General features: G+C 35.1%; 1 protein-coding gene across 1 annotated transcript; it reads left to right on the plus strand.

Moving 5' to 3' along the window:
* Window positions 1-4,588: 4,588 nt before the first annotated feature.
* Window positions 4,589-14,402, plus strand: LOC132565565 (uncharacterized). Its single transcript, XM_060230213.1, has 3 exons — window positions 4,589-5,560; window positions 13,036-13,148; window positions 14,107-14,402. The coding sequence occupies exons 1-3, from the start codon at window positions 5,509-5,511 to the stop codon at window positions 14,377-14,379; spliced, it is 438 nt and encodes a 145-aa protein (XP_060086196.1). The 5' UTR covers window positions 4,589-5,508; the 3' UTR covers window positions 14,380-14,402.
* The last annotated feature ends 12,263 nt before the right edge of the window (window positions 14,403-26,665 follow it).

The raw sequence follows: 26,665 nt of genomic DNA on the forward strand, positions 1-26,665 counted from the left end.
ACATTTTATCCTAATTGCTCTGGATGGCATGTGATGGGTCTCCACTATGGAGTACAATGAGCCACCAGACAGTGTCATGAGACCTTGCCTCAAAACAACCCTTAATGTTCACGGGGAGACAAACCTAACAAGCAAAGACATTAGGAGAGTGTTATTCATCACCTAAACAGAGATCTTTAACTCTATCAGCAGTAGTATTTGGTAGCGAAGTTTGATTCTGGAGCGGAGTCAGTTCATGTCAACATTTGAATAATGTCGCGTATGGCATATTAATCTGTGTAACAAAAATACAAAGGAAATACCGCAACGTCAATCTTGATTTAAAATCAAATCGATGAAAGAGTGCACATGCGCAGAAGATATACACATACACCCTCGAAAAAAGGGAACTAGGTGTTCCGTAAAGATGAGCGTCATCTGCTCCATCGACAACGCAGATCGGATGGAAGCAGCGAGGGGCCATAATGTGGAGGAAAATCGGAGTACCCTGGGAAAACCCCTACATACAATGTGAAAGCAACAGGTTTCTGTACAAATAATTCGTACACGTAGAATTCAAAAAGAATAGCACAGACATTGTGACATTAATGAAATCCTTATACGAAAGATAAAATTTGACTGCTCAGGGAAGGACAATTCATGACCGTTAATGTACAAAGGAAACCGACGAGAGTAGTGAAATATATCAAATCAACAGACCAGAAATAATAGTTAGGCTGATAGGAAAATATCGGAAGATATGATAATTTACCAAATGATGCAAGTGATTTTCCAAAACATTTGAAATCTCATTAAATATACGCATAGATACAAACTCACGTATTTTCTACTTTGTTAGTATGTAATAGGTTAGTTCCCTCACTTGACGAGGCAATTTGTTTCCACATAACATAGACAGCAGGAGTTTAATTTTGCAGAGGACGGGGCTTTAGAAAAAGCAGGTACTAACATTATTTATTGGGTACAACAAGAGCACACATAGGATTGCTTATTACAACAAAAATTATAAAACATCATTACACTTGCTCATCACTATAAAGATACTGTAGTTTCGCTTATCTCATATATTGTTTCTCTCAGGTGACCTACCATTGTACGGACGTCTGTAACTAAATAAGGTAATCAAAGGTTTCTACTACAATGATATAAGCGAGTTTACTGTATTAACTGACGCCTGGGGTTCTTTTACTATCATTATCTTTAATATACGTTGTACAAGGTCAATTAATATTTTCAGGAAAGACATGTTCCGATTTCAAAAAGCCTCTGATTGATCTTTGTGAAATATGATAAACGGGAGTATTGACATCGCTTTGGTGTAGTTCTTGTTTAGCTTTGTATGACGTGGGACCACCATCAAGTACTTCTGTTACTCCAAGGTCGATAATAACCCGGTTCCGGCGCGCCAAGCTTCATCAGCTAAGTTTGTATTACTTGTCTATTTATACGAAATTCCCAAATAAACTATGTGACTGTTTGTTACCTACCTAGTACTTTTTCAAAGAGAAAGATCTACATGAAATACTGTATCGATGTTTAGATTCGCAGGGCTAATACTCCGTGGTCATTCCGTTTGGGGCTATTTCAGGATGATTAAATTTCGCAAATGTCTATTCATTGGTATTTATGTATACAGATAGTTCACAGAAATTTCCCTTACATTTTGATATATGTTAAATGTTTACTGCATATCTAATTCCGCGCTTTCCTTAATGACCGCAAATATGGCGAATTATCAACTATACAGTACTAACAATCTGAAATGTTCGCTACTTGCTTTTCCACCGATATTTGAATTGATTAGTTATGATCTACCATATAAGGCGTTAATGACAGGAAATCCTCTAGTATCAATTCATGCACCACATGTGGTGACACGGGGCATCACGATGGATGCATTTTATGATGAATAAAGATATCATACCAGGTATCACAAGTGAGAAATCATGTCAGGTAACACATATGGTGACATCATGTCGGGTCCCACGTGTAGTGACGGTAGACATCATGCTGTCTTTACATCGAGGAAGTTAGGTCTCCTTAATTCGAATTTCCCACTTGTAACATTCTCTACAAGTTTGATCATGAATGTTTTTATTTTTGATGTTAACATGTTACACTTAATGTAGAAAGATATTCATATCTATTCATAGATTTGCTATTTACATTTTTATTTGTATTCGTAAGTCTTTATCTGGCTGCATATAAGTGACATATAACACTCCAATTTTAATCCGAATTCATTTTTAAAAACAAACTTCATATCTCCTACATTCTAGTAATCTGGCTTACAAAAGGATACTTTATGTAACTAATCCAATGCTAATTATTTCAGTACACGTTCAAACATTGTCCTTGGTTTAAGTTGGATATTTAAAGTCAGACATTAATGTCTTGAAATACATTAAGGACTCTTATCTCAATATGCAATATGATGCTCTTTTGGCGAGCTTTGAAATATGATATACTGGTTAAAATAATGTATTGAAAGAAATGTGATATCTCTATTGGTCCCGTTTTAAGACATATCCATTGACAGGTTTGGTAATTAAACAGAATGGTTGAATGAAACATTTCAAAAGGTAATTAGATAGAAAAATCATGTTAATGACTAATATATAATGTGTCACTGCTTGCGTAATATTACTAACAATATGAAATATACATTTCTATTCGCTTTACGATATATAAGAAGATAAGATAATTTCGTACTAGCGAGAAGGTTGGGTTTGAACGATTCAACAATTTAGTACTACAATGCTAATGTGATTCGAGTGATTAAATCTTCGCGGTGTTTCCATCTATGTTATAAGAAGGATACACGCAAGTCATGAAACGGACAATGTTTTCTCTCTCATTTCTCACTATGTCCATTCTTCCAGGTTGTATTCCATTCTCGAAAATAACAAATTAGAACACATCGAGATTAACAACCTAATTTGTATATTCGAGATAAAGGTTATACAGCAGGTGAATGTGGATATGGTATTTCTTTCACTTTCACTCTTGTGAGTTTTTTTGAACGGGTGCTTTATAACGTTTGGAAAATAACTAACTGTGTGAAAGGATATATCATATTTTACAATTATAAGTTTCTGTGACCAGTTTCTATCGCAGTAAAAAAAAAGCCTATTCCGAAGTAATATTAACCTGTCCTAAACACACGAGTGTTTTGTTACGTCATCAAGTAGAGCGTTATGATAAGATCTTTAGAAAAATGTCGCTATCTAATAATCAAACACAATTTCAGAAATACATGGCGATATCATAACTCAGTCCAAATTATTGCTAGAAATATATAGTTTTTTTTTCTTTTCAAAGAGAGAGAGAGAGGGAGGGGGGGGGGGAGGTAAGGTAGAAATCTAAATAAAAAAAAAAACAAATTCTAACATTTCAGCCAATCAAAATACGTTACATTGTTACACCCCATGTGGCAACATGTATGTTTATACAACAGTTGGAATCATTAATTGATGTCTCTAGAGGTGAATAACACCCATCTTATGTGGTAGAAATTCTAATATTCCCTATTGTTTGAGAATGGAATATATAAGTGATAAGTGGATTCCCGAGAATATCATATAGAAAAATAAAGACATTTTCGACATTATCTGTGAAATAGATATATTCTCTGCTTCAAGCCGCTAAATTTTCAACCATCGACAAAAATTTTCTTTACAGTATATTGCAACGAAAACTATAGATTTTTAGCCAACAAGCAAACAAGAAACTATGTTTATTATGTGTACACAATAATGCTGCAAAAATATTACCCAGGAAGAAATAAAGCAGACATGTTGTGAAGTTGTAGAACTTCCCGATATTTCATCCGATAATCTTTACATAAACCATGAATGGCTATGAATGTATCCATGCTGTAGACAAGGTGTGGTTTGTTTTGCCTGAACCGATATAGACTGTTTAGACAATTACACAGATGTCGGTCGGACAACAACTTCCTTCATCAAAACAAAGAAAATATAACTACACAGAGAGAACTATAAATACGTTAGACTGAAAAACAATGTTTACAAAGAGGCAATTTATAACTGGCATGTCGGTATAACGAGAGCAGCGTATGGTTTTAATCGTAGACTTATCACATGATTTCAAAAGTATCATCAACTTTACTATAATATTTTTCACAAAGTAGATCAACACATAACATAACTGTAATATTGACACAAATACATTTGTGAAACAGTTTATATTGTATGAGTACAGCTAAGTTGCGAATAAAACTTCAAAAGGATGTTTTCAAAAGTAATGATAAAAAGCGTAAAGAGAGAATGGGGAAAACAATCCGATTGTTACGTTAAGCTAACAAGTTATACGCTCGATCAGTGTGATAACATCGCCTGTAATTGAACAATACTGATTGGCGTTGATAGTTTGACCAGCATTGTCTTTGAACCGACAGCCACACTGAAGTCGATCTATTCACCTTAATCAACTACAATGAAGAAATATACTAGACTAGTAATAAACAGTGGCCGACAATAAGACTATATGTAAATCACGGTATTGTCCTAACCGGGACTGCCAGAACACGGCTCTCTGAGATTCGTGTGTGTCTTGTGACCGAGGAGATAAAGAATCGGTAATATGGACGGTTGAGTACAATACACCCGGCGCTATAACACACTACACCACAGCTCTTAATGGACGTGAAATTACATGGACTGTTTCACCAGGAAATACCTAATCTCAGTCCGTTAATCTGTGTTCAATGCGACAGAGTTTGAACATTCGTGGATCATTAACATCAATTATTTTCATTTCGGTGAGGTTTATAATTATCATTTTGGGATTCTAATGGAATGTATCGGAATATTTCAAGCTGACAAGACGTAGGATGACATTTTGATCTTCATTCTCTGTCTCAATGGTATCGATTTATATATACCTATCTGTTCACAATGTCTCTCAAGTCTATGTTATTGGCCTGGTGTGATATGGATCACCTATTAGTTAATGGAAACATTTCTTGTCTATATTTTAAATATATTTCCAACACAGAGCCAGGTTTTCTTGAGCGAAATATTATCATGTGTAAATGATTCTTTACTAGAAACCGGTGGGCGTAGAAAAAAACTGTTGAGGGAAACATGTGTTTCTTGTCTTTCACACATTGTTAATTGGAGAAAGAAAATGTTTTAATCTAATCAGACGAACATTGGATATATTTTAACCGAATTACGTCAAATGTGACTAGTGTTTGTATCAGGGTATTTACGGAAGAATACGGTCACGTGCGATAAGGCGAGACAATTATCAATCGAGGTATAGTTGAAGTGATGCCGTTGTGTTGGAAATAGAATTCAAACAGAATTTCTTTAGGACAAAATTGGATTTCCAAGGTTAGCTGGATCAAACATATTTTGGTATGTGTGAATTATAGTGTCTGACAGGGATATGTTAGCAGCTACACCCAGGGTTTTCTAGAAACATTAACTATAGTTTAATTTGATGTTGTGGCTGATGATGACGTAACAACCGTGTCGGAGCATGACATCATACACAGGACATGTGATCCTTTGGACTTTATTAATGACCACAGGTAAGGCATGACGTATTATCATCCATTGCGTGGCTATTAATTACGTCATTAATTGTTTCCGTCATATACATCATCAGTAAGTTGTTCCAAAGTCACCACAGTTTATTGATACGTACGTCATCAGTTCCTTAGTTTATTGTCACATACGTCATCAGTTTATTGTAACATACATCATCAGTTTATTGTAACATACGTCATCAATATATTGTCACATACATCATCAGTTTAATGTTTCATCAATTTGTTGTTGCATGCGTCATCAATTTATTGTTACATACGTCATCAATTTATTGATATATATATGATACTGCTGTCGCTTTAGGGTTAAATTTCAACAACAGTAATATGAATTCAAAAGCAGGTTTCACATGGGAGATAATAGTTTAGTCTGTCGTTAAACATCAGCTATACAACAACAGCTTGAATTCTTAAAGATTCCTATTGATCCATTCTATTAACAAGTAACTGTTTATAAAGTGCTGTTACTTATAGAACAGCGTTGGAAACATCAGGTCTGCACACCATGACAACGCGTTTTTAAGATATTTTGATGGCATAATCAACATCTGGTTGTATGCAATTCAAATCCTACTGAGTGTTGATTTCATTAATCAAAATATCTTGATTAATTAATTATTGCTGTCGTTTAGTTTATACTTTACAGTTACGTCTCCTCCAAAGGATTAAAAAAGAAATAGAAGGGTCGGGGATGAGGAAGACATATTTTGGAAAAAGTTGGAGGAGGCATGTGTGTGTGTGTGAGGGAGTGGGCAGTAGAAGGGGTTTCAAACTATCCAACAAGGAATATCTCTTGTCACCGCGATTTCTTTTACGAGAGCCTTGTGCTTTTACTGCGTATATCCATAGCAACAGGACGAGACAAGGAGTTATTTCTACTGGGAACTGATGACATTACTCTCTGAAACTGAACCATCATTGTCAATAACAATAGTCTGATAATGATGTTTATCCTGGTACCGCCATTGTCGGAATACACCTGCCACATATAGTTTTTGCTGTATTCGGCAGTGACGGAAAACCACTGTTATTTTAACATGTGCGTCAATTCGCCAGAATTACTTTCTGAAATATCTTTGAAAATATACTGAACAATAAAATAACTGTTGAAATAAGCGATTTTATATGATGTCATTTACGAATATTCATAAAACTAATTTCATACTCGTTGAAGATTGGAAGTATATTTCTGTGAGGAGAAATTATTTTGGCCTAAGTCACCAGGCGAAATTCAGCACATTGAACAACAATGATGCATTTCGAGACAGAAAGAAAAAATAGTGACTCAGTAGTGGCTCGCCACTTTTGTCTTACTTCACCCTCTCCAAAATATAGCTTATACTTTCAGACACTGACCTTGTATTCTCCATAAAGCTACGAGGTGGAATCTACTAACAAAACCAAATGAGAAAAAAAATCAGTTTCCATGCCCAGAATGTTAACTATTAAAACGAACTCAATATCGAAACTAAATCACAGGAATTCGATCAATGGATCGTGAACCACATATTGTAATGTGTTTGTGGACTGAATTTGATACAAGATACGAGAGATGTTGAGATTTGAAAGATATCCAAGGATACACCGTCAACTGATTTCAAAAGCTGAATCTCCATAAATAACTTGTGAAATTAATAGGTTATATTGTCTTCCTAAAGACAGACCAATTAACTAACAATGTCACAAACTACAAACATGACATTGATTGTTACTGCAAGCCTGTACATATCAGCAGTAATATCAATTTTAGCGCTTATCGCGCAGAATGTATTGCGCGAAAACAGATAAAATAGATTGCACCTATAGTAGTTATTGTGAATATGCCATTTCGTCGCTTCGTAAATTTTGTTGAAAATGAAAATGCGGTGAGATTAAATCCCGCCAAAATATGTATTTTTTTACAATACGACATTGCCTTTTGTTTTGTTAAATGTATGTATTAAGCTGGATGGTTTAGACAGCCGGCATATGGCTATGAGTTCTGAATAATGTTGATATGAGTAATTGTGTGATCGTCTCTGTAAAAAGCAAGATACCAAATATCTTGTAGTCTCACAAGACATCATAATGCATCATAACGCTAATGTACAGCAAAAATATCACCTCTAAGAAAACAATCGCAGACTAGTTGATATTTCATGTCAAGAAAACAACAAATACGTAACCATCGAGTCCAGTTAGGACATTTGCAAAAGAGGTTAAACCAGTGACATATCTCTATACATTTTTTTTTTATTTAAAAAAGTTTTGTCGAGTGTTCATCTTCAAAAACTAGTACATGTGTCAACACCACTAAGAAATTATTTGTTATCTTCCTTCCGAACTGTTCTGTCGTTACAAATTTTTTAAATCTCCCTTTATTATCAATGTTACGTTGGCGGTATATTTACGGAAACTGTCATTACATTTTCAGAATAGATACACACATGCCCTGTCCCTATCGTGCTAGATGAAGACAGATTGATCTGTCTCCTTACAGAATAAGTATTGGAAGCAGTCAAGATCTACGGTCATCCATGGTTGTCCCAGTTTCATATAAATGACTTAACAAATGTGTTAACACTAGAAACAAATTGCTGTAGTCACTGAGGATCTAGGGCACAAGTGTCATTTTGATCTTTTTTTCTACGAAACACAAGCAAAGATACAGGTTACTCGTGAGCTCTTCCGTTAATACAGACTTTAACACTTGAATGATTTTTGTAACACCGTTTTTGTTTTCTATCGTTTACAGGTATTCGCCAAGGAAACATGCTAACCTTTCGTTATATATTTACAGAGAGATAAAAAAACATGTTTGGATTATTGATGTCATAGAAAACCTTTTATGAGATAGCCAATGAGTTGTAACTTGCGTCGTAAATAAGACACTGTGTCATCCTCAGCTTCGATCATTGGAAAGCTGATATAGGCTTCTTTTTTTCCATGACACTAAGAACACGCAAGACTATCATCTGTCTTCAAACAAATCTTCAATATCATGAGAACAATAAACAACACGAGAAATACAATAAAATCATTTATTTGTCTGGTATCCTTTACTGTCATCGAATCTTCAACCACGAAAAAATTCAGAAAACTATAATGGTTTCTATCTGTATTTGATACGAAAACCCCCAAACGTACTGTTAAATATTTTTTTTTTGTAAAACACAGTTTTCATGGGTTCCAAAAATTACTAAATTATATTTCGATGACACCTGATTTCGCGGCTAAATATTTCTGGTGATTTCATTTTTACTCAACCTTGTTCTTATTTGAGAAGATTTACAGTGTCGGCGGTGAAGCCCTTCTGGCATATCTGGTCATATTCTATTTTTACTTTTCCAGGAGACTCAGTGTAAATCTTTCTTTTGTTCATATTTTGCCATTGCTTCATCGAATTTGAATCAAAATTGTTAATATCAAATGTCGTTTCAATAGATTGTACAACGTTGAGATGACTAGATATGAAAACCATTGTCGTTAATGACAAACATTATTCAATAGCGCTTTCCCCTCTAACGGGAGTGACTTGTTGCTACTGCAGTATACACACAATCGCTATTTCTTCTGGTGTAAAATTGTACCTTACACCACAGAAACTAACACTCAACAGGTTTCTCAAATATTTCAGGAGTTAAATATAATTCTAATATCTAAATCAATTTAACAGATATGTCATTACAATCGGCTCAATCACAGTTTTTTTGTAAGATTTTTTTTATGCAAGTAAAGAACACCATTTAAAAAATATTGAAACTTTGCGTCCCGTTATCAATTATGTTATCAATTATTATAGTGTCCTCTCAAAATTGGGCGATTGATGTTAAACTATGAGTACAGGACTCGGATATCTCAGTCCCCACAATCACTGAGATTTTTTTTATTTTTCTTTGTTTTATTTTGTTAATACTTTAACAATACAACATTTGCTTAATTCATAGGATAACTCTAATTCTCTTAAATAACTTTTAAGAAAATAAATGCAATATTAGGGAATAACTTTGCAATTTTAAAATATTTCTATCACAGGTCTTTTGTTATAAACACATCCTGATTGATATCAAATTTAAGTGGATTCTTGTGTAATATTGGTTTCGAATTCCATCATTGTACAAGCACAAGCATAAATATTTAGTTGATTCCAAATACACGTGGTAGACCAATTATAATTCATATTGTTTGAATATTGTACAAAAGGAACACAAGTAGATAACATTTTTTAATAATTTAGATTAGATACATTAGTGTCAAACAATGCATTGAACTGCATCATACAGCTGTTTCGTCCTTTTAGGACTCGTCAGTGATGCTACATCATGCAGCTGTTTCGTCCTTTTAGGACTCGTCCGTAATGCTACATCATGCAACTGTTTCTTCCTTTTAGGACTTGTCAGTGATGCTACATCATGCAGCTGTTTCGTCCTTTTAGGACTCGTCAGTAGTGCTACATCATGCAGTTGTTTTGTCCTTTTAGGACTCGTCAGTGATGCTAAGGGCCTAAATTGTGAAGCCTAGGAGGCTCCTGGGGAAAATCCAAGTGACGAAAGAAAAGGCAAAATCTAGACGCGGAGGTGCATCAGTCCTATAATCTAATAACTTTCGTTATTTTTAAATATCTAAATGTTTAAGAATAGTTTCAAGGGCACGTGTATATTCTGAACCGTGCCACTATTCGAATGAATTAAAACGTAAAATGCATATTACGGCAAATCTCGGGAACTTAGATTCCACAAGCACTGTTTACCGCCTGCTATCTTAAAATTGTACAAAAGACATACATGTGAAATGCACCTTTTAATGATTTAAGAGTTAGATACAATAGAGCCAAAAAATGAATTAAAATGCAACAATTTAATATGTAAATATTTCCACGACGTATTTTTAATACATGTCACGTTTTTATCCGACTGGAAAAAAAGTTCCTTTTCCATAGAAATGTGTTTCTATCAATTTCCTTTTTTATTTTAGGAAAATTTCAAGTTTCAATTTGCCATTATTACTTCTTATTTCTCTGCATGTTTATACTACAGTGTAATTTGAGTAAGCCCATTAATTTCATATCATTGCGTTATTTGAATTTTTTTATCGTCTACAGACCTATCCACGGCAATTCGAGCTATCAGATTCTCTTAATCCCAGCAGTGGTTCCTTGCTATTTTCGCTTTTTGAACAGAAACGTCCATTCTCACAGCGTTTGTGCCTGAAGAAACCAATTAGTTCTGTTTGTCTGTCAGTATCACATGCGAAGTGTAGATGTATTTAGAACAAATTGCTACTGACAATGACAGATCATCGTCTATGTGTTTTTTCTTGGAAAACTCTGAAATATGGAAGCATTTCTTGTGAAATTGTTGTGAAACATGTCCTAATATCACTTAATGATCCTCTATCTATCGATTCATTTCGCTGGCTTATCTGAGAGGCAGAAAACTAATTGTGAAATCATAAATTTTCGTGGTGGCTATGTTTTCTCAAAATGCTCTCGAATTTTAGAAAACTGTTAGTATTTGGTATTCAAGCAGAAGTACCGTAAAACCCTTACGAAATTCATAATCATCCAGTGATTGCTTCGAAATTATCAAACTCATCATTTTGACAATGAAGCAGTATATTAACAAACGATAATGGAGAAAAGAATTCGGGAAAACTGTCACACGATCGTAATTTAAATGGTTCTTTTTTCAAATAGAAAAGCCAACAGAGTTATTTGAAAAGGCATGAGATTTGTGCAAAATTATTACTTAACCGTAACTGTATACTGAATATAAGGAAGGTTCTGTGTGAAGTTATTGGGATATTTGCTTCAAAAACATTTTTTTTGACGATTCCGAATTTGTCGTTAGGTAGTTAGCTACTTTGTAATTTGATTGGATTGTCAGATTTAACTTCGGCATTCTTCATTTTTATTTTTCATTTGTTCGAAGAAAATGCACGATTTTCAATTATTTCATTTTTTATCATTGTTCACAGTGCATGGATGCAGTTTCTGATAAACTTCACAAAGTGATGCCATGGTTTTTAGGGATGTGATAGGGAAAGGGGATAACTAGGGATGTTAAAGGGGAAGGGGACAACTAGGGATGTGATAGGGGAAGGGGACAACTAGGGATGTGATAGGGGAAGGGACAAATAGGGATGTGATAGGGGAAGGGACAACTAGGGATGTGATAGGGGAAGGGGACAACTAGGGATGTGATAGGGGAAGGGACAACTAGGGATGTGATAGGGGAAGGGGACAACTAGGGATGTGATAGGGGAAAAGACAACTAGGGATGTGATAGGGGAAGGGGACAACTAGGGATGTGATAGGGGAAGGGACAACTAGGGATGTGACTGGGGAAGGGACAACTAGGGATGTGATAGGGGAAGGGGACAACTAGGGATGTGATAGGGGAAGGGACAACTAGGGATGTGATAGGGGAAGGGGACAACTAGGGATGTGATAGGGGAAGGGGACAACTAGGGATGTGATAGGGGAAGGAACAATAAGAGTTATGATAGAGGACAACTAGGGATGTGATAGGGGAAGGGACAACTAGGGATGTGATAGGGGAAGGGACAACTAGGGATGTGACAGGGGAAGGGACAACTAGGGTTGTGATAGGGGATACTTGCAAACACTATGACACTACTAATGTTAGCGTCATATTTTTGTTGTGTTACCATGACGCATATTGATAACGACATATATCCTGACCTGTCAAACTCTTACACTTAGGATTGAGATAACCCTCTTACATTCGGTGCGAGTTATACCCGTCAATGGAACAGACTTATGTAAGATTGTTAAATTAAATTTACCTTGAAAATAAATCCCAATAATGCTTAGTTCCTAGGAAGGTAATAAAGATGTGTTCGATTTGATACTTTTTAAGGGTTTCTTTATGAAACCCTACAGGGTATGTAAACACGACTATCATTTTTAGATTTACTGTAACAAAGACGGTTGTGAATACTTGTATGTTATCACCGGTCCTCCATCTGTCAATGTCCTCTTCTACTCTCTGTCATTCTGTATTTTTTATAGTTATGATCCTATTTTAATATGTCAGAATATTTGATGCCTTATAACATGAAAGAAGTGTTTTGTAAATTAATGAAAATGTGCGAATTGTAGAGGCGATTTTTTAACCTGATTTTCTTTCAATTTGTACGTACTTTTGTTTATTTTTCTTGCCGACTTATTTTCTGTTCTAATTATGATTTCGGACAGCTGCATTGATAACTTGACCCCTTTGCTTTTTATGCGAGACAACTGGATACGAAACTGTTCCTAATAACTTGTATAAAAGTTATATACACAAATCATTGCGTATCTATGAACTATTTCAAAGATATTCTATAACTTCATATACTAACGAGTCTTGTATAAATGATTAATGTATATATTTATTTTATCTACTTATTGAATATTTCTCTTGTATTATAATTTCACGATTTATCGGCTGTAATTTAAATCTTTCTCTCTTCAGTCACTGTACAAAGTCTGGAGTGTTGGAAGTGTATATCTAACGACTGTGAAGGGAACCCGGAACTTAACTACAAAGCTAGGAAAACGACATGTGGAGAAGACGCGTCTTGTATGGTTAGTAGTGAAAGAAAACATTTTAAAGTTTTATATTCGAATATGACTTATTACAGTGCTTTATCACTTCGGTCTTTTATTGAAACAAAAAAAAAAAAGGTTTGCTATCCATTGACCATACTATTTCGATTTTCTTATGACCGGGCATAGTGCACTAATTGATAATTTATCTCGTCTCGTCACTTCACATAATTGTGAAAAAAATAAACGTACTTCATTTCGTTGCTCTGAGAATACCGAATGGATAGCAATACCACTGCATAACCGACTAACGTAACACAGGGGTTCAAAAGATGCTAATTGATGAAACTCATTGTAAGTTTGATGGTCGCCATTGTGACCTCCTTAAGAAATATTCTATTTCTTTGTGTGATAGGCAGCAGGACGACGTTTGATGCTCGTTAATTTGTCTGATCGTTGTTGTATAGCTTGTTCTTATGCGAGAACGTGACATTACTTACTTGGATTGACCAAGGTGATGGCGATGAAGCAGAAGACGCCTACCCTCCCAGTACACCTGGTCATATTCAATTTGTACTTTTCCATGAATCTCAGTGTAAATCTGTAAATCTTTCTCTTGTTTATATTTTGTGCTAGGTTTATGGAATTCGAGTTGGGATTATGATTATTCTGCCATGTTGGTATTTTATTGATGTGTCTTTTGTAAGATATTCGAAAATGCAGATGTTCACTGGTGGTGGATTTTAAGTCAAAAAGTAAAATTCATTATTTGGTTTTACTGAATATGATAAATTTGCACACTTGTGTGTCTTTCGTACAACTTCTGTCGATTTGTATTTTTTTCATTCAGTTGAAAAGATAACAAGTGACAAAACTGTTACGAGGCAAATATCAAATACATCGGATAAAAATTAAATGAAAACATCAGGAGTTATTTCATAAATATATCGATCTTATCACAGACTTACACGATATTGACAATATTTCTGTTTTGTAGAAAGTCCGATACAAGATGTACTATAATCTAACAAAGACGGTTTTCGACTCCATCATTCGCACGTGCTCCTCTGGAGAATGTATACCCGTGACGGAGAAAGACTTCGCCGAGTGTATCACTGATGACCGCCTCTATATGGTCACTGGCTGTTCCCTCAGGTCGTGTTGTAACGACAAAAACTATTGCAATTCCGGAAACCTGTTACGACCCCAGGTCCAGAGATTATGTGCCGCTTCATTATTTGCCTACTTAATCTGGAAAATATTACATTAATTTCGACATTTCATCATCAACCTTGTGTCATTTTCGTATGTAAATGAGTTATCTTAGGAAAGTTCTTTCTGTTTCTTGTCTATAACTTTAAATGAGGTTACAGTGTAGGAAAGCGACAATCATCTTTACCTTGTTTTTCTCTGTCAACCCGTTTCAATGTTTTTGTCTGACGCAGGAACCGTATGATATTTGATTTTACAGGTACGTATATTGCAGATACATCTCTGGTTTTCATCATTCATGGAAATTTGTATACTTTAATATGTTTGTACGTATAATAAATGATATATGACACTTGTTTCATTGGTCAATATGATCATTCCACATACATTATGTAAGTGATATCTGTATATATATATATATTTCGAATGTATATGTAGATACTTAATTGATATTTATAAACACAGTTTTAATAATGAACATCACCTGGTCATCCTTTGTTTCTTAATTTGTTGTTTGTGGTTCAAGTCTATTGTGTTCACTGTGGAGTTTGCAATCTGACCATATCTGTTCATATTTTTATCAATGCCTGACCAGAGTGACCTGTGCTCATTTTTCATTCTCATATTGACAAGGCATATCCAACTGTAAATGAGGTTACAGTGTAGGAAAGCAACAATCATCTTTACCTGTTTCTTACATCGCTGTGGACTTAAGTCTATAACTTTAAATGAGGTTACAGTGTAGGAAAGCGACAATACACATCATTTATACCTGTTTCTTATATCGCTGTTTTTGTGGACTTAAGCAATATCTTACACCTTTCTGAAATTGTTCAAAAACGGTATTGTCAATATAGCTTTGTTATATTTTGAGATCTTATTCAGATTCACAATAGTTATCTAAGAGGCATAGCAAACGCTTTCTGAAAATTTGAAATTATTCTTCAGTTATCATTGTTCAGGTACAATAATTTTGAAATCGTGTCAATATTACACAAATTTGTATATACATAATATATATTTCTACTCCCATGGGAATCAACACCTTTTCATACACTTGTGACAGCACTTCAGTCCCGTGTCGCCAAACACACTCAGCAACCACCGCTCATCTAACGCCGATTTCCCCTGCTTCGCCGTAATCAATGTTCTATGCTAAAAACGAAGACGGATCGAACAACATTTGTACGAAATCTGTTAAGTTGGTTCTTAGATAGGATTGCCATGGATACCGATGCGTGCGTCAAGATAGCTTTAATTGTGTTTAGTATTAGCAACATATGTACGCACGTGCTTTTCTTATCTCATTTCACGTTTGCTTAACAATTCTGTACGAAAATTCGGTCGAGAAATGTACCAGGTGTTTTCTGTCAAATCAAATAACGCCTTCTCTTAGTGTACATTTTACCGCCATCTGGTGTTACTGGGAAGTATACAGTTGGAAAGCTGCCCGGAAAAAAACTGGTGACAGGCTATACTGAGTATAGAGAATTTGTGTTTCAATCTTCCTATATGATACTAACGAAGGAGATTGAGATGGCTCAACGCTAATAAAAACTCAATAAAGAGATTAGGGAATATCCCCCCCCCCCCCCCACCCTTAAATGATTTTTTTTTCATCCCATACGAGATTAGAAGAATTGAGTATCATAAGTTTTAATTCTGCGAACTTTGGTGAGGACAATAATAAATGGAGGCGGTCATTTTGTGGTGCCATTTGGAATTCATGATGTAATTTCATAGTCCATATGAAGACATCACGATTGAATTCTGAATGGCGCAACTCATTGGCTAACGTGATGATTTAGTGTTATGGTCGCTATCATAACTTCTCCTTCTCATTGGAAATGGTCCGTTATCTTATGCGATAGGAATATAGCCCTGTCCGATACTTTTAGGAATGTCTGTAGATTTGCTGTGATATTTACTCGGTTTTTGAAAACATGACATTTTGGACTGACCTAGATTTACCTGGCGGCAATCGTCGATGGAACACTTCTTTTTCACTTTGTGCTACTTCATAAGTCTCTATAAAAATCTTTCTTTTGTGTTCATATTCTGACCTCGATTTAATTGAATTACGGTGCCAACACTTCGGTATTCTCTAATTCATCAGAGCATAACTTACATGGATCTCATGTCAGTTCAATATTATATGACAAAGAAGTGAGAAAATACAATCTTTGTGTTTTCTTTATTTTCAATATCAATCACAAATATACACATATTTTTACAAAACGACATCATTGTTTATCCTGAGAATGTACAATTTCTTCAGCACGTGTCTTAATAATCCGTTTTATTCTGGAGTTCTATCGACTTTATTACATAAATCTGGAGATCGGATCGATAAACATCGATAGACTGTATGAATAATTCGGACTAATTCGACCCCTTCTTTCTCAGAATCAGCAACTAGTTTTCACATTGACATTAGGTCACCTCACCAATAAATATCTCGCATAACGCGATGCCCAACATCTATTACGTCTATTGTGAGATACCTAATGAAATCTAAATTTTGTGTGCTGTGACATGAGGTCAATCCGTGTCCTTAGAGCCGTACTGGAAGATGTAAACTTATCTGAATATAAGCACGGAGCTATACATCACAAACGCCGAAACTTGGCTTATATCGATGTCGACCAGTAAATGTTTATTTCATCCTTGTCCTAGTGAACAGTCAACAAACACGCGAATAGATGGGACTACGGAATCCACATTGTAAAGAGAGGTATCTGTTTAACACAAAACATGTTATTTTATTTTGGTGTTGTATATAATAAACCAATTTGCATGAGCCCCAAGCTAGTCAAAGGAATAAATGCCAAAACTTCTCCTTGAACTGTCTCATTTCCAGGTTATATTCAATCAGTCTGGATCCTAACAGCATGATTGTAAACGTATGTTACTAGAACTATTTGATAAAATATTCGAGGATTTTCTTTTTTGTTTTAAACGAGTTTTACATAAACATAATGAGAAACATCCATTCAATCAAACCCAGACATATAGTATGTTACAACCGCTTCCTCGTCACAGCGACATGTTTACAAATCTATTCTCTTTTTCATCATCATCACTAACATCGTCACATCATCATCATCATCATCATCATCATCATCATCATCATCATCATCATCATCATCATCATCATCATCATCATCAATTATAATAATAGTTCCTTTTTTTCTGCAGTCAATTCAGCACCCATTAGGATAGTTCGTAGCAATTCATGTCAGCGATATTATCAAACATGGATCTTGGATATACATCCAACATACCTTAACTACATTCTAGGACAAAATAACACTTTGATATACGAGTCCCCTCACTTTTTACCAACAATTTCAGAGATTTTAATTTAACAAAAAAAAAATAAATAAATAAATAAAACGGAGAATCTGAAATAAAGAAAATTAAAGCTTTCTAATGACGATTTAAAGAAATTGATTCCTTCTTGGACCCCATTAACGGTACCAGTGTGAGCATCAGGGGTGCTTGTCTGGCATTAATAGTTTAGTACTTTTGGAAATCTGCAAGATATAATTGTTCGTCTTTCTAGGATTCAGTGATGCTAGAATAATGAAAGTAGGAAATTCACAAAGAGAATTGAAAAAAATATTAGCCTGTCGAATTAATTCTCAAAAATGTGAGAGCAAACTGAAAATAAAATTTACGGTGTTTGTCTTACTGGAAGTTTGTTTAAAAGACACAACAGTGATTTACGAGTTTTAATACAAAAATTTCAATTAGAAACATTAGAGCAAGATGAAGAAGAAAGCTGCAACATACTGCTGTTCTTTCAGGACTGGTCAGCAATGCTTTGGTCCTTCTATATTAAGGCCGAGGGGACAAATTCCTGACTGAATCATTAATTACATAATGACACAAAATTAAAACAGAACAACTGCATATTTGCCTCATCGACTCCTGTCCTATCTAAGTCAATAGGGTAAATATGGCAGTTGAAACCTCCATCACGATAAACGTATGTTCAACACCTAATTAGGAAGAACCGAATCCCATAGCTTTTTCATGTCAGGACAGTAATTAGATGTATCGATCCGAGTTCCATTTCCTTGTGACAAGTCATATTTTCACAGACCTAGACATGAAATTTCTCTTCGTGTTTAGGTAAAACATTAATTTTCGACGTCATATTATGTAGAGGAAATTAGCTTCCCAATAACTTGAAATGGGACTCGTAGTTCTTATACGGAAAGCCATCAGATTTCATTCACGAGGCTGCAACAAGCTTGCTAAAGAATAATAAGACTCAGGGGATGTTCAGACTTCAACTCATCTCATCAAAACATTGTGATTTGAGTATGACATGGCCATTTCATCCCTGACAACGACCAGTATAAGAGAAGCCACATTGGCTATTGTCACTTCCTCTTTGAAATGAACATATCACGTGACACGCAACAGGCCGAGGGCTGGAATTTACACCGCGCGCGCTGAAATTCTATCAGGTCTGTTGCTGACATTTGTGAATGACAAATGGCATGTGGCTGACTTGGTTCGTGTTTTGTTCTCGATTAAACGAATGGCTTTTTTTTTTCTCCAGCATAGTAATGCCTTGGAGCATGCATAAATAATTTGTACAGTTTTTAACCCACTATTAACCACTACGCCTAAAGGACTATGTCCGGAAAGACTACACCTTACGACACATTATCCTCTGACGTAATGGTCGATACCACACACATGCTTTTCAATGGTTCAATAACAACAATTCCAGTTATCATTATTCTGTTTTCAAAAGTTTTAATATTTTCAGTCATCCACACGACGCCATTATATAGTTACCTGACTATGAAGACAGTTGCGTTCAACAACCAAATTATCTGAACAAGGCATAATGTTTACGGCTTCAGTGTTGACTAGAAAACATTAAAAAATTTCTGGAATTTCTATGTCATATGTTATTTGTTTCCATTAAAAATTGTGTTATGTCTTCAGTATCAGCATTAGTTGGGTAATAGAATGTTGCCAAGACCGACATTTCAATTTATAATCGGACATTTGGGAAATTTCCCATCACGAAACAGTTATCTTGTGTTGCTAGACGAAGTCTTAATATCACCAAGATCGATACATTTTTGTATAGACATATGGGAGGCCATGACAGACGCTTGACAATAATAACATCAGCATTCTTCTCATTGATCGACTAAACCTGTCATATTACATCGTAGGTGTTAAGTGTTTGATGCTCGTTAGTTTGCCTGTTGGTCCCGTTGTTGAATACCTTGTTTTCTTTTGAGAAAGTAACATTACTATTTTGGGACTGATCTTACACAGTGGATCTCATGATGAATCAGAAGACGCTTACTCTTCAGGACCACTGGCTTTGTTCTCCGTGTACTTTTTAGGGAGGCTTCCGTGTCAATCTTTTTTTTTGTAATTTTTACCTCCGCTTAATCGAATCTGTGTTTGATTTAAGATGCAGATGACATGAGCTTATCAGCGTCAGGAGGTTGTAAAAGACAATATGGATGACGTGAGCTTATCAGCGTCAGGAGGTTGTAAAAGACAATATGGATGACATGAGCTTATCAGCGTCAGGAGGTTGTAAAAGACAATATGGATGACATGAGCTTATCAGCGTCAGGAGGTTGTAAAAGACAATATGGATGACATGAGCTTATCAGCGTCAGGAGGTTGTAAAAGACAATATGGATGACATGAGCTTATCAGCGTCAGGAGGTTGTAAAAGACAATATGGATGACATGAGCTTATCAGCGTCAGGAGGTTGTAAAAGACAATATGGATGACATGATATTAATCTTCATTTGACACGAAAAGCAACGTCCGTAAATCAATACAAATTTCATATATTAATAATACTATACATTATATCATACCATGATAAGTTGCAAACTTGTTTCAGAATCCGACTTCGTTATATCTCTTAATGCTACGTTATATGTATATTATGTCATTATGAATGAAATAAAGTTTATATTAGATTACAAATAATAATAATAGAAATAATAATAATAGAAAAAAAAAAAAAAAAACAAAACAAATAAAAAACAAAAACAAAAAAACATATACCTAAATTTACTTTATCAAATTAATATATCCTTCTCTCAGAAAAATACAAATATTATTTAAAAACAGTTCAATTTAGAGAATGGCGAAGGTATATATAAAGACCGTTCTGCTTAATTAACGGTATTGATTAATACTTTAAAGAAATCATTCGTTTTGAGCTGTAGCTCATTTTGCATTGGATATGTATATAGAACAACATGTCGGTCTCCTGCAGCATCGAGATTTGATATGAAAAATGAGCGAAACTCCTTTCAAAAAATTGTGACTCTGAGAAAGTATTCCTTACCTTTAATTAGTCTGTTTTTGGTTTTGTTTTTGGTTTTGTTTTCTTTCTGCTATAAATGACTACAAAACACTCTGTTTCTCGTCAACTCTCGGACTGAATTAATCATAAGCAATATCTATCCCTTTTAGCTGACATATATATATATATATTACTCTGAAAACTGTGTAAAACGAAAACTTTTTAAATTGATGATCAGATTTATAGTTTCAAAAACCAAAATCAAAACACATTATTTCATCTTTTTATCTCTAGGTCAAGAGCAATACTAACATATTCATCTGTAAAATCCTTTGATTTCTTTCTCTATACACTACCATATCCCACTCCAAACTGAAGAAACACTCTCATTCTGCTGTGCGTTAAAGAATTTTCTTTACAAAGAAAGGCGGATGGCGGGACGGTATAAGGTGTCAGCTTTGCTGATTTCGTGAAATTCTGATTTTTGTATTAAGATGTGCTTTTCAATTAATTGTGTCTTTTGTACAAACTTACCATAAAGCAGACATGATGTAAGCGTGACTATTTCACTGGCACGCCTTTAAATGACCCTGGTTGTTAATAGGATGTAAAACAGTAATAAATTAAACCAAACCTGGCACACCCTTAAATGACACAGGTTGTTAATAGGACGTAAAGCAGTAATAAATTAAACCAAACATGACACGCCCTTAAATGACCCTGGTTGTTAATAGGACGTAAAGCAGTAATAAATTAAACTAAACACGACACGTCCTTAAATGACACAGGTTGTTCATAGGACGTAAAGCAGTAATAAATTAAACCAAACCTACCACGTCCTTAAATGACACAGGTTGTTAATAGGACGTAAAGCAGTAATAAATTAAACAAAACCTGGCACGTCCTTAAATGACTCTGGTTGTTGATAGGACGTAAAGCAGTAATAAATTAAACCAAACCTAGCACGTCCTTAAATGACACAGGTTGTTAATAGGACGTAAAGCAGTAATAAATTAAACAAAACCTGGCACGTCCTTAAATGACTCTGGTTGTTGATAGGACGTAAAGCAGTAATAAATTAAACCAAACCTAGCACGTCCTTAAATGACCCTGGTTGTTAATAGGACGTAAAGCAGTAATAAATTAAACAAAACCTGGCACGTCCTTAAATGACCCTGGTTGTTAATAGGACGTAAAGCAGTAATAAATTAAACCAAACCTAGCACGTCCTTAAATGACCCTGGTTGTTGATAGGACGTAAAGCAGTAATAAATTAAACAAAACCTACCACGTCCTTAAATGACACAGGTTGTTAATAAGACGTAAAGCAGTAATAAATTAAACCAAACCTGGCACGTCCTTAAATGACCCTGGTTGTTAATAGGACGTAAAGCAGTAATAAATTAACTGTCGATGAACCCGAACACTATACCGTACCGGAATGTCTTGTCATTAATTATACTGTATTATTTTCATTATCATCTTTCCTTTATTCCTATTTAGCAATTGTTTTGATGTCAATTAACATTGCTATTAAAAATCATCTTTCACCTTCAGCATTTGAGGTAAATAAAACGGTTTTAAGCTAGTTTTTTTTTTTTTTTATTTTTCCCCCATCACTTCCGATTTCCGCAGTTGCATCTTAGTTTCAACATATCGACGTTTGCATCACTGACGAGTTCTAGAAGGACGAAACATCTTTAAGAACAGTTTAATTCATTATTTGGCTCTATGATAAACTTTGTGTTATATATGCTACACACTTGCGTGTCTTATAAACAATCTTCTTAGGTGCAAAGATATTCTTCAGGCCAAATCTGTCAATTTTTTCCTCAAAGAAATTTATAATCTTACACAGTCACACTAGGTAACGTATCGTTCATCGTGGATGGAGTTGGTCTAAACATAGCTTGTCATTTTTTTTACATCAAGGAAGTTGAAGGATTCATTTTTAGAACACGACAAAATATATTGTTGTCGTTTGCAGTAGCCGCACAGAGTTGTAATATACTGTCGAGAGTTCTTAAATTCGTGAATATATCTTTTATGTTTGTTTCTAGATAATGTAAATTGAGGAGCGTTCAAACGACAGCGATACCGTCAGGCGGCATTAAAACATGTTTATCGGACACACCAGTCTAGACAATTATATGGTCAATGCCTTATCTACATTGCTAATAGCAGTAATGTCACATCGACCACAATTAGCTTGTTTTTTTCTTGATTTTATCATGTATTTTACGAACGTGGAATATTTTGTCTAAATCATACGTGTCATCAGTCGTCAAGTCTCCTAATATGACGCAATACTATCTTTATTCAGGGTCACATAGGCGCTTATATTATATACAATCATATACATTCCAGGATAATAGTTAAAATGTGTCTGAAAGAAATATTACTCTCAGTTACGGATTACTCGTGTCACCAAGATCATCATTTTTTCACGTGTCAGAGGGGAGCACAGAATCATATTTTGAGAAACAAACGCATAAATCACATAAAAATCATAAATCACGCGACAACCTTTATAAGAAAGAAAACGTTAGTATTGTAGATTTGAAAACTGGCGTAACTTTTGACGCAAACCTATTGAAGGCTTTTAAACCCAAGATAAAAAAAAGATAGATCATACCTAATGTAACACTAATTGTTACTATATATAGAATAACTTCCGACACCATTCGTACGTACGACGTTTTAAAAAACCATTACTGATTACGTGGCTAGGTATTGACGTTAATCATTTTCAAAAGAATAACTAGTTTTACAAAACGTGAGAGCAGATAGATATTTGCCCAATAACTGTCAGTTTAACGCCACATATTTTAAAAACACACAAAAGGTACACACATTTCAACTAAACCTTAATTTAAACACAGAATTGATAAAACAGGGGCAAAATAAAGAATAAAAGGAAGATTTATACATAGATTCATGAAAAGGTTCGAGGGGAATGAATTGATGTGTTCTTAAAGGTTAGGCGTCTTCTTCATCTAAGACACCCGAAATGCACATTTAATACAGGTTGATCAAAATATCACGTTCGCAGATGAGAGCCATGTGTAAAATAACGCAACGATTAAACCTACCATATGAACGCAAACATAGAATCGTTTACAACTCAATTCAACGACTTTAGCAATTATTTCAACCCAATATCAAACGACAATTTCTCCCCGTGTGCAATATCCTATATGATACTGAAGTGTGGAGTGAAGTTAAAGAACGACAACGATCAAACCGTGCCCTCTGATCTACACATGGTATCAGCTTGGCATTTTCGTTTATGACCGTTTATACGGATGTTTTACTCTGCTGTAAGATGTAGGTTACATACAATAAACACAAGGCGTCATACGTACATATCTCACCTATTACGTACGTACGAATTAACAGCAGTTTGTTATAGGTGTCCAATATTTCGGTCAATTCATTGTCCAGACGGATAATAATCAATAGCGTTGGTCAAGATGTAGCAATATATCCCTGTTAGCGACATATATGTAGATGGGTATCTACTTTGACAACAATCACCGACGGTAGAGATTATGTGATAGGGTTAGAGAGTCCATGCTTATTTGGCTTTGTTCTGATCAAATTACATACTTTTATTCCTGTGTATATCTCTTGTAAAATCTTTAAGATTGCAGGTGTTACACAATACCGGTGGAATTTAGAAGACATTACCAAAGTGAATAGTACCTTTCAATACACATATAATACACTGTAGCCAAATCATGAATTAAACGGCATTACACAGCTATTTCGCCCTTCTAGAACTCGTAAATGTGCCTAAATTTTGAAACATAGGAGGCTATCGAGGGTATAAAAAACAACGGGAAGCCACATATTTTAATAAAAGTCGTAATTTTATGTATCAGACTTTGAGGTTCCATGTCACTACGCTTGTGTAATTACATCTTTAGAAATCTTTCAAATATTTGAAATCACGATTTTTTTTTAAAATAATGAGAACAATGCACCTCCCGATTTGTAATTTATATCTGAATCGGACAATTTTAATCTTTCTATTTAAATAGTCGTCTTGTAGTTATCAACACTTCTGAACCCTCGTATCACTGACAAATCACAGTAGTATGAAAAAGCACCTTATTTCTCTATACCGTATCTACACTAGGTGCGATTCACTTATTGTGTCTCCGATATAATCCTTTGTGACGGTAGCAGGAAGAAAATTCTACTAGTGGACTTAAAATGATTCAATGAAAAAAAATCAAATACTGAAATTTTTGGTGATTTTTGAATTGTGGTGTTTCTGCACTTCAACATCTATTTTCAGCCTCCTAGGTAAACCAGTTTGGCTTTTAGCATCATAAGACGGCTATGCAATAAAGGTTTTTAGCTATAAATTTTAAATGAAAATGCAAGCGTGTACTTTGTATAATTCTATCCCAGCATATATTCCGGTTATTCCACATAAGTGAATTATAGCAAAGGCTGTCAGTAAGGTACCGAAAGCATTCATTAGGGACCGATTGTGTACCGGCAAATAGCAAAGGCTGTCAGTAAGGTACCGAAAGCATTCATTAGGGACCGATTGTGTACCGGCAAATAGCAAAGGCTGTCAGTAAGGTACCGAAAGCATTCATTAGGGACCGATTGTGTACCGGCAAATAGCAAAGGCTGTCAGTAAGGTACCGAAAGCATTCATTAGGGACCGATTGTGTACCGGAATGTCGGTACAGATTTAATTTGGAAGAGTAAATTCTGAAAACTTTCATGTTCATTCCAAACATCATACCGCTTCTCTACAGTAAATATGTTGCATGTGAAATAACACACAGAAATATACAGCGTCTCATGGTCTTTTGGAAAAGTTTATGATGTTGCGCATTGGTTACCTATGCTGTTAGAAGAGGATTAAGCTGAATTTGGTAGCCCTTAACACGTTTAATCCCTATGACCTTGAAAGTGGATCATCTCGAAGTCACCCATTTGAATAGCCCTTCATCACTGAATGCAACTTATTCGAGATTTCTTACTTATAGGGAATACATCCTGTACAACTTTAACACGTTTGACCCATACGAGCAGCATTAGCGACAAGAATCATCCCAGCATAATACAGGCCCAGGGAACCCTCTGTATTACTTCTTATCTATTGAAATTAATCTTTGTAAGATTTAACACGTTTGACCCATACGAGCAGCCTGGCGACATGCACCATCCCAGCATACTACAGGCCCAGGAAACCCTGTGTAGTAAAGAATTCGTCCAAAACATCTCCAGAATTTTGACCTTTTGTTTTGACAGTGGGTCAAGGTCATTCATTTTAACAAACTTGGTAACCCATCATTCCAATATGTTTCTGAACAATATCATGTAAGCTGGCATCTTAGTTATCGAGAAAACATATTTTCGAAGTATTTCTTTTTATTTTTGAAACCTGTGACTTTGAAAGTGGGATGAGGTCATTCATTTGAAATATCTTTGTGTCCTTTAAAGGGAGAGCTGATGTTGGAGAAGTGAAAATGACTATGTGTTGAACCGATATTGTCATCGGTTCGATATAAAAGAACCCTATAAAAGAGAGGTATACTCAATTGGATTATAAGAACATGTAGGTGACCCTATAAGAGAGCACTCACCTGAGGACATTGAACTGAGCTATCCAAAATTACGTCCCTGAAAACACAAACTCCCTACAGTTCATCACGTATTTGTTGAAACCATTCACTATGTCACTGAAGCGCTTAAAATGCATGCGAGTATTTGATATTTTTTCTCAATCTGGATCCTGTAAATACTTGACTAGAACAGCACGTGTAAAGTGACGATGACCTGTCGTAAATTAATGTGAATTTGATAACAGAACTATCTGATGGAAATTACCGGGAATAGTAAAGCTTATAACACAGGAATTAATTTTCTGTACACTGGAAGAACAAGCTTGAACTTAATATGTCGACCTCTTCCGCAAATACAACGATGATATTGTTAGCATAAGGGGAAGGCATCAAATGCATTCTAAAAAGTGATAACTTTTATCTTATTTAACTTACATTGTAA

Source organism: Ylistrum balloti, unplaced genomic scaffold, assembly GCF_031769215.1.
Source record: "Ylistrum balloti isolate Yb309-2 unplaced genomic scaffold, AGI_CSIRO_Ybal_v1 Utg369724, whole genome shotgun sequence".
Lineage (NCBI taxonomy): Eukaryota > Metazoa > Mollusca > Bivalvia > Pectinida > Pectinidae > Ylistrum > Ylistrum balloti.

Excerpts from the sequence above, each read along its gene's own strand:
- LOC132565565 (XM_060230213.1), top strand. The coding sequence starts at position 5,509 with ATGACATCATACACAGGACATGTGATCCTTTGGACTTTATTAATGACC. Across the intron at positions 5,561-13,035 it reads GACTTTATTAATGACCACAG|TCACTGTACAAAGTCTGGAG; the intron begins GTAAGGCATGAC and ends TTCTCTCTTCAG. Across the intron at positions 13,149-14,106 it reads GAGAAGACGCGTCTTGTATG|AAAGTCCGATACAAGATGTA; the intron begins GTTAGTAGTGAA and ends TCTGTTTTGTAG.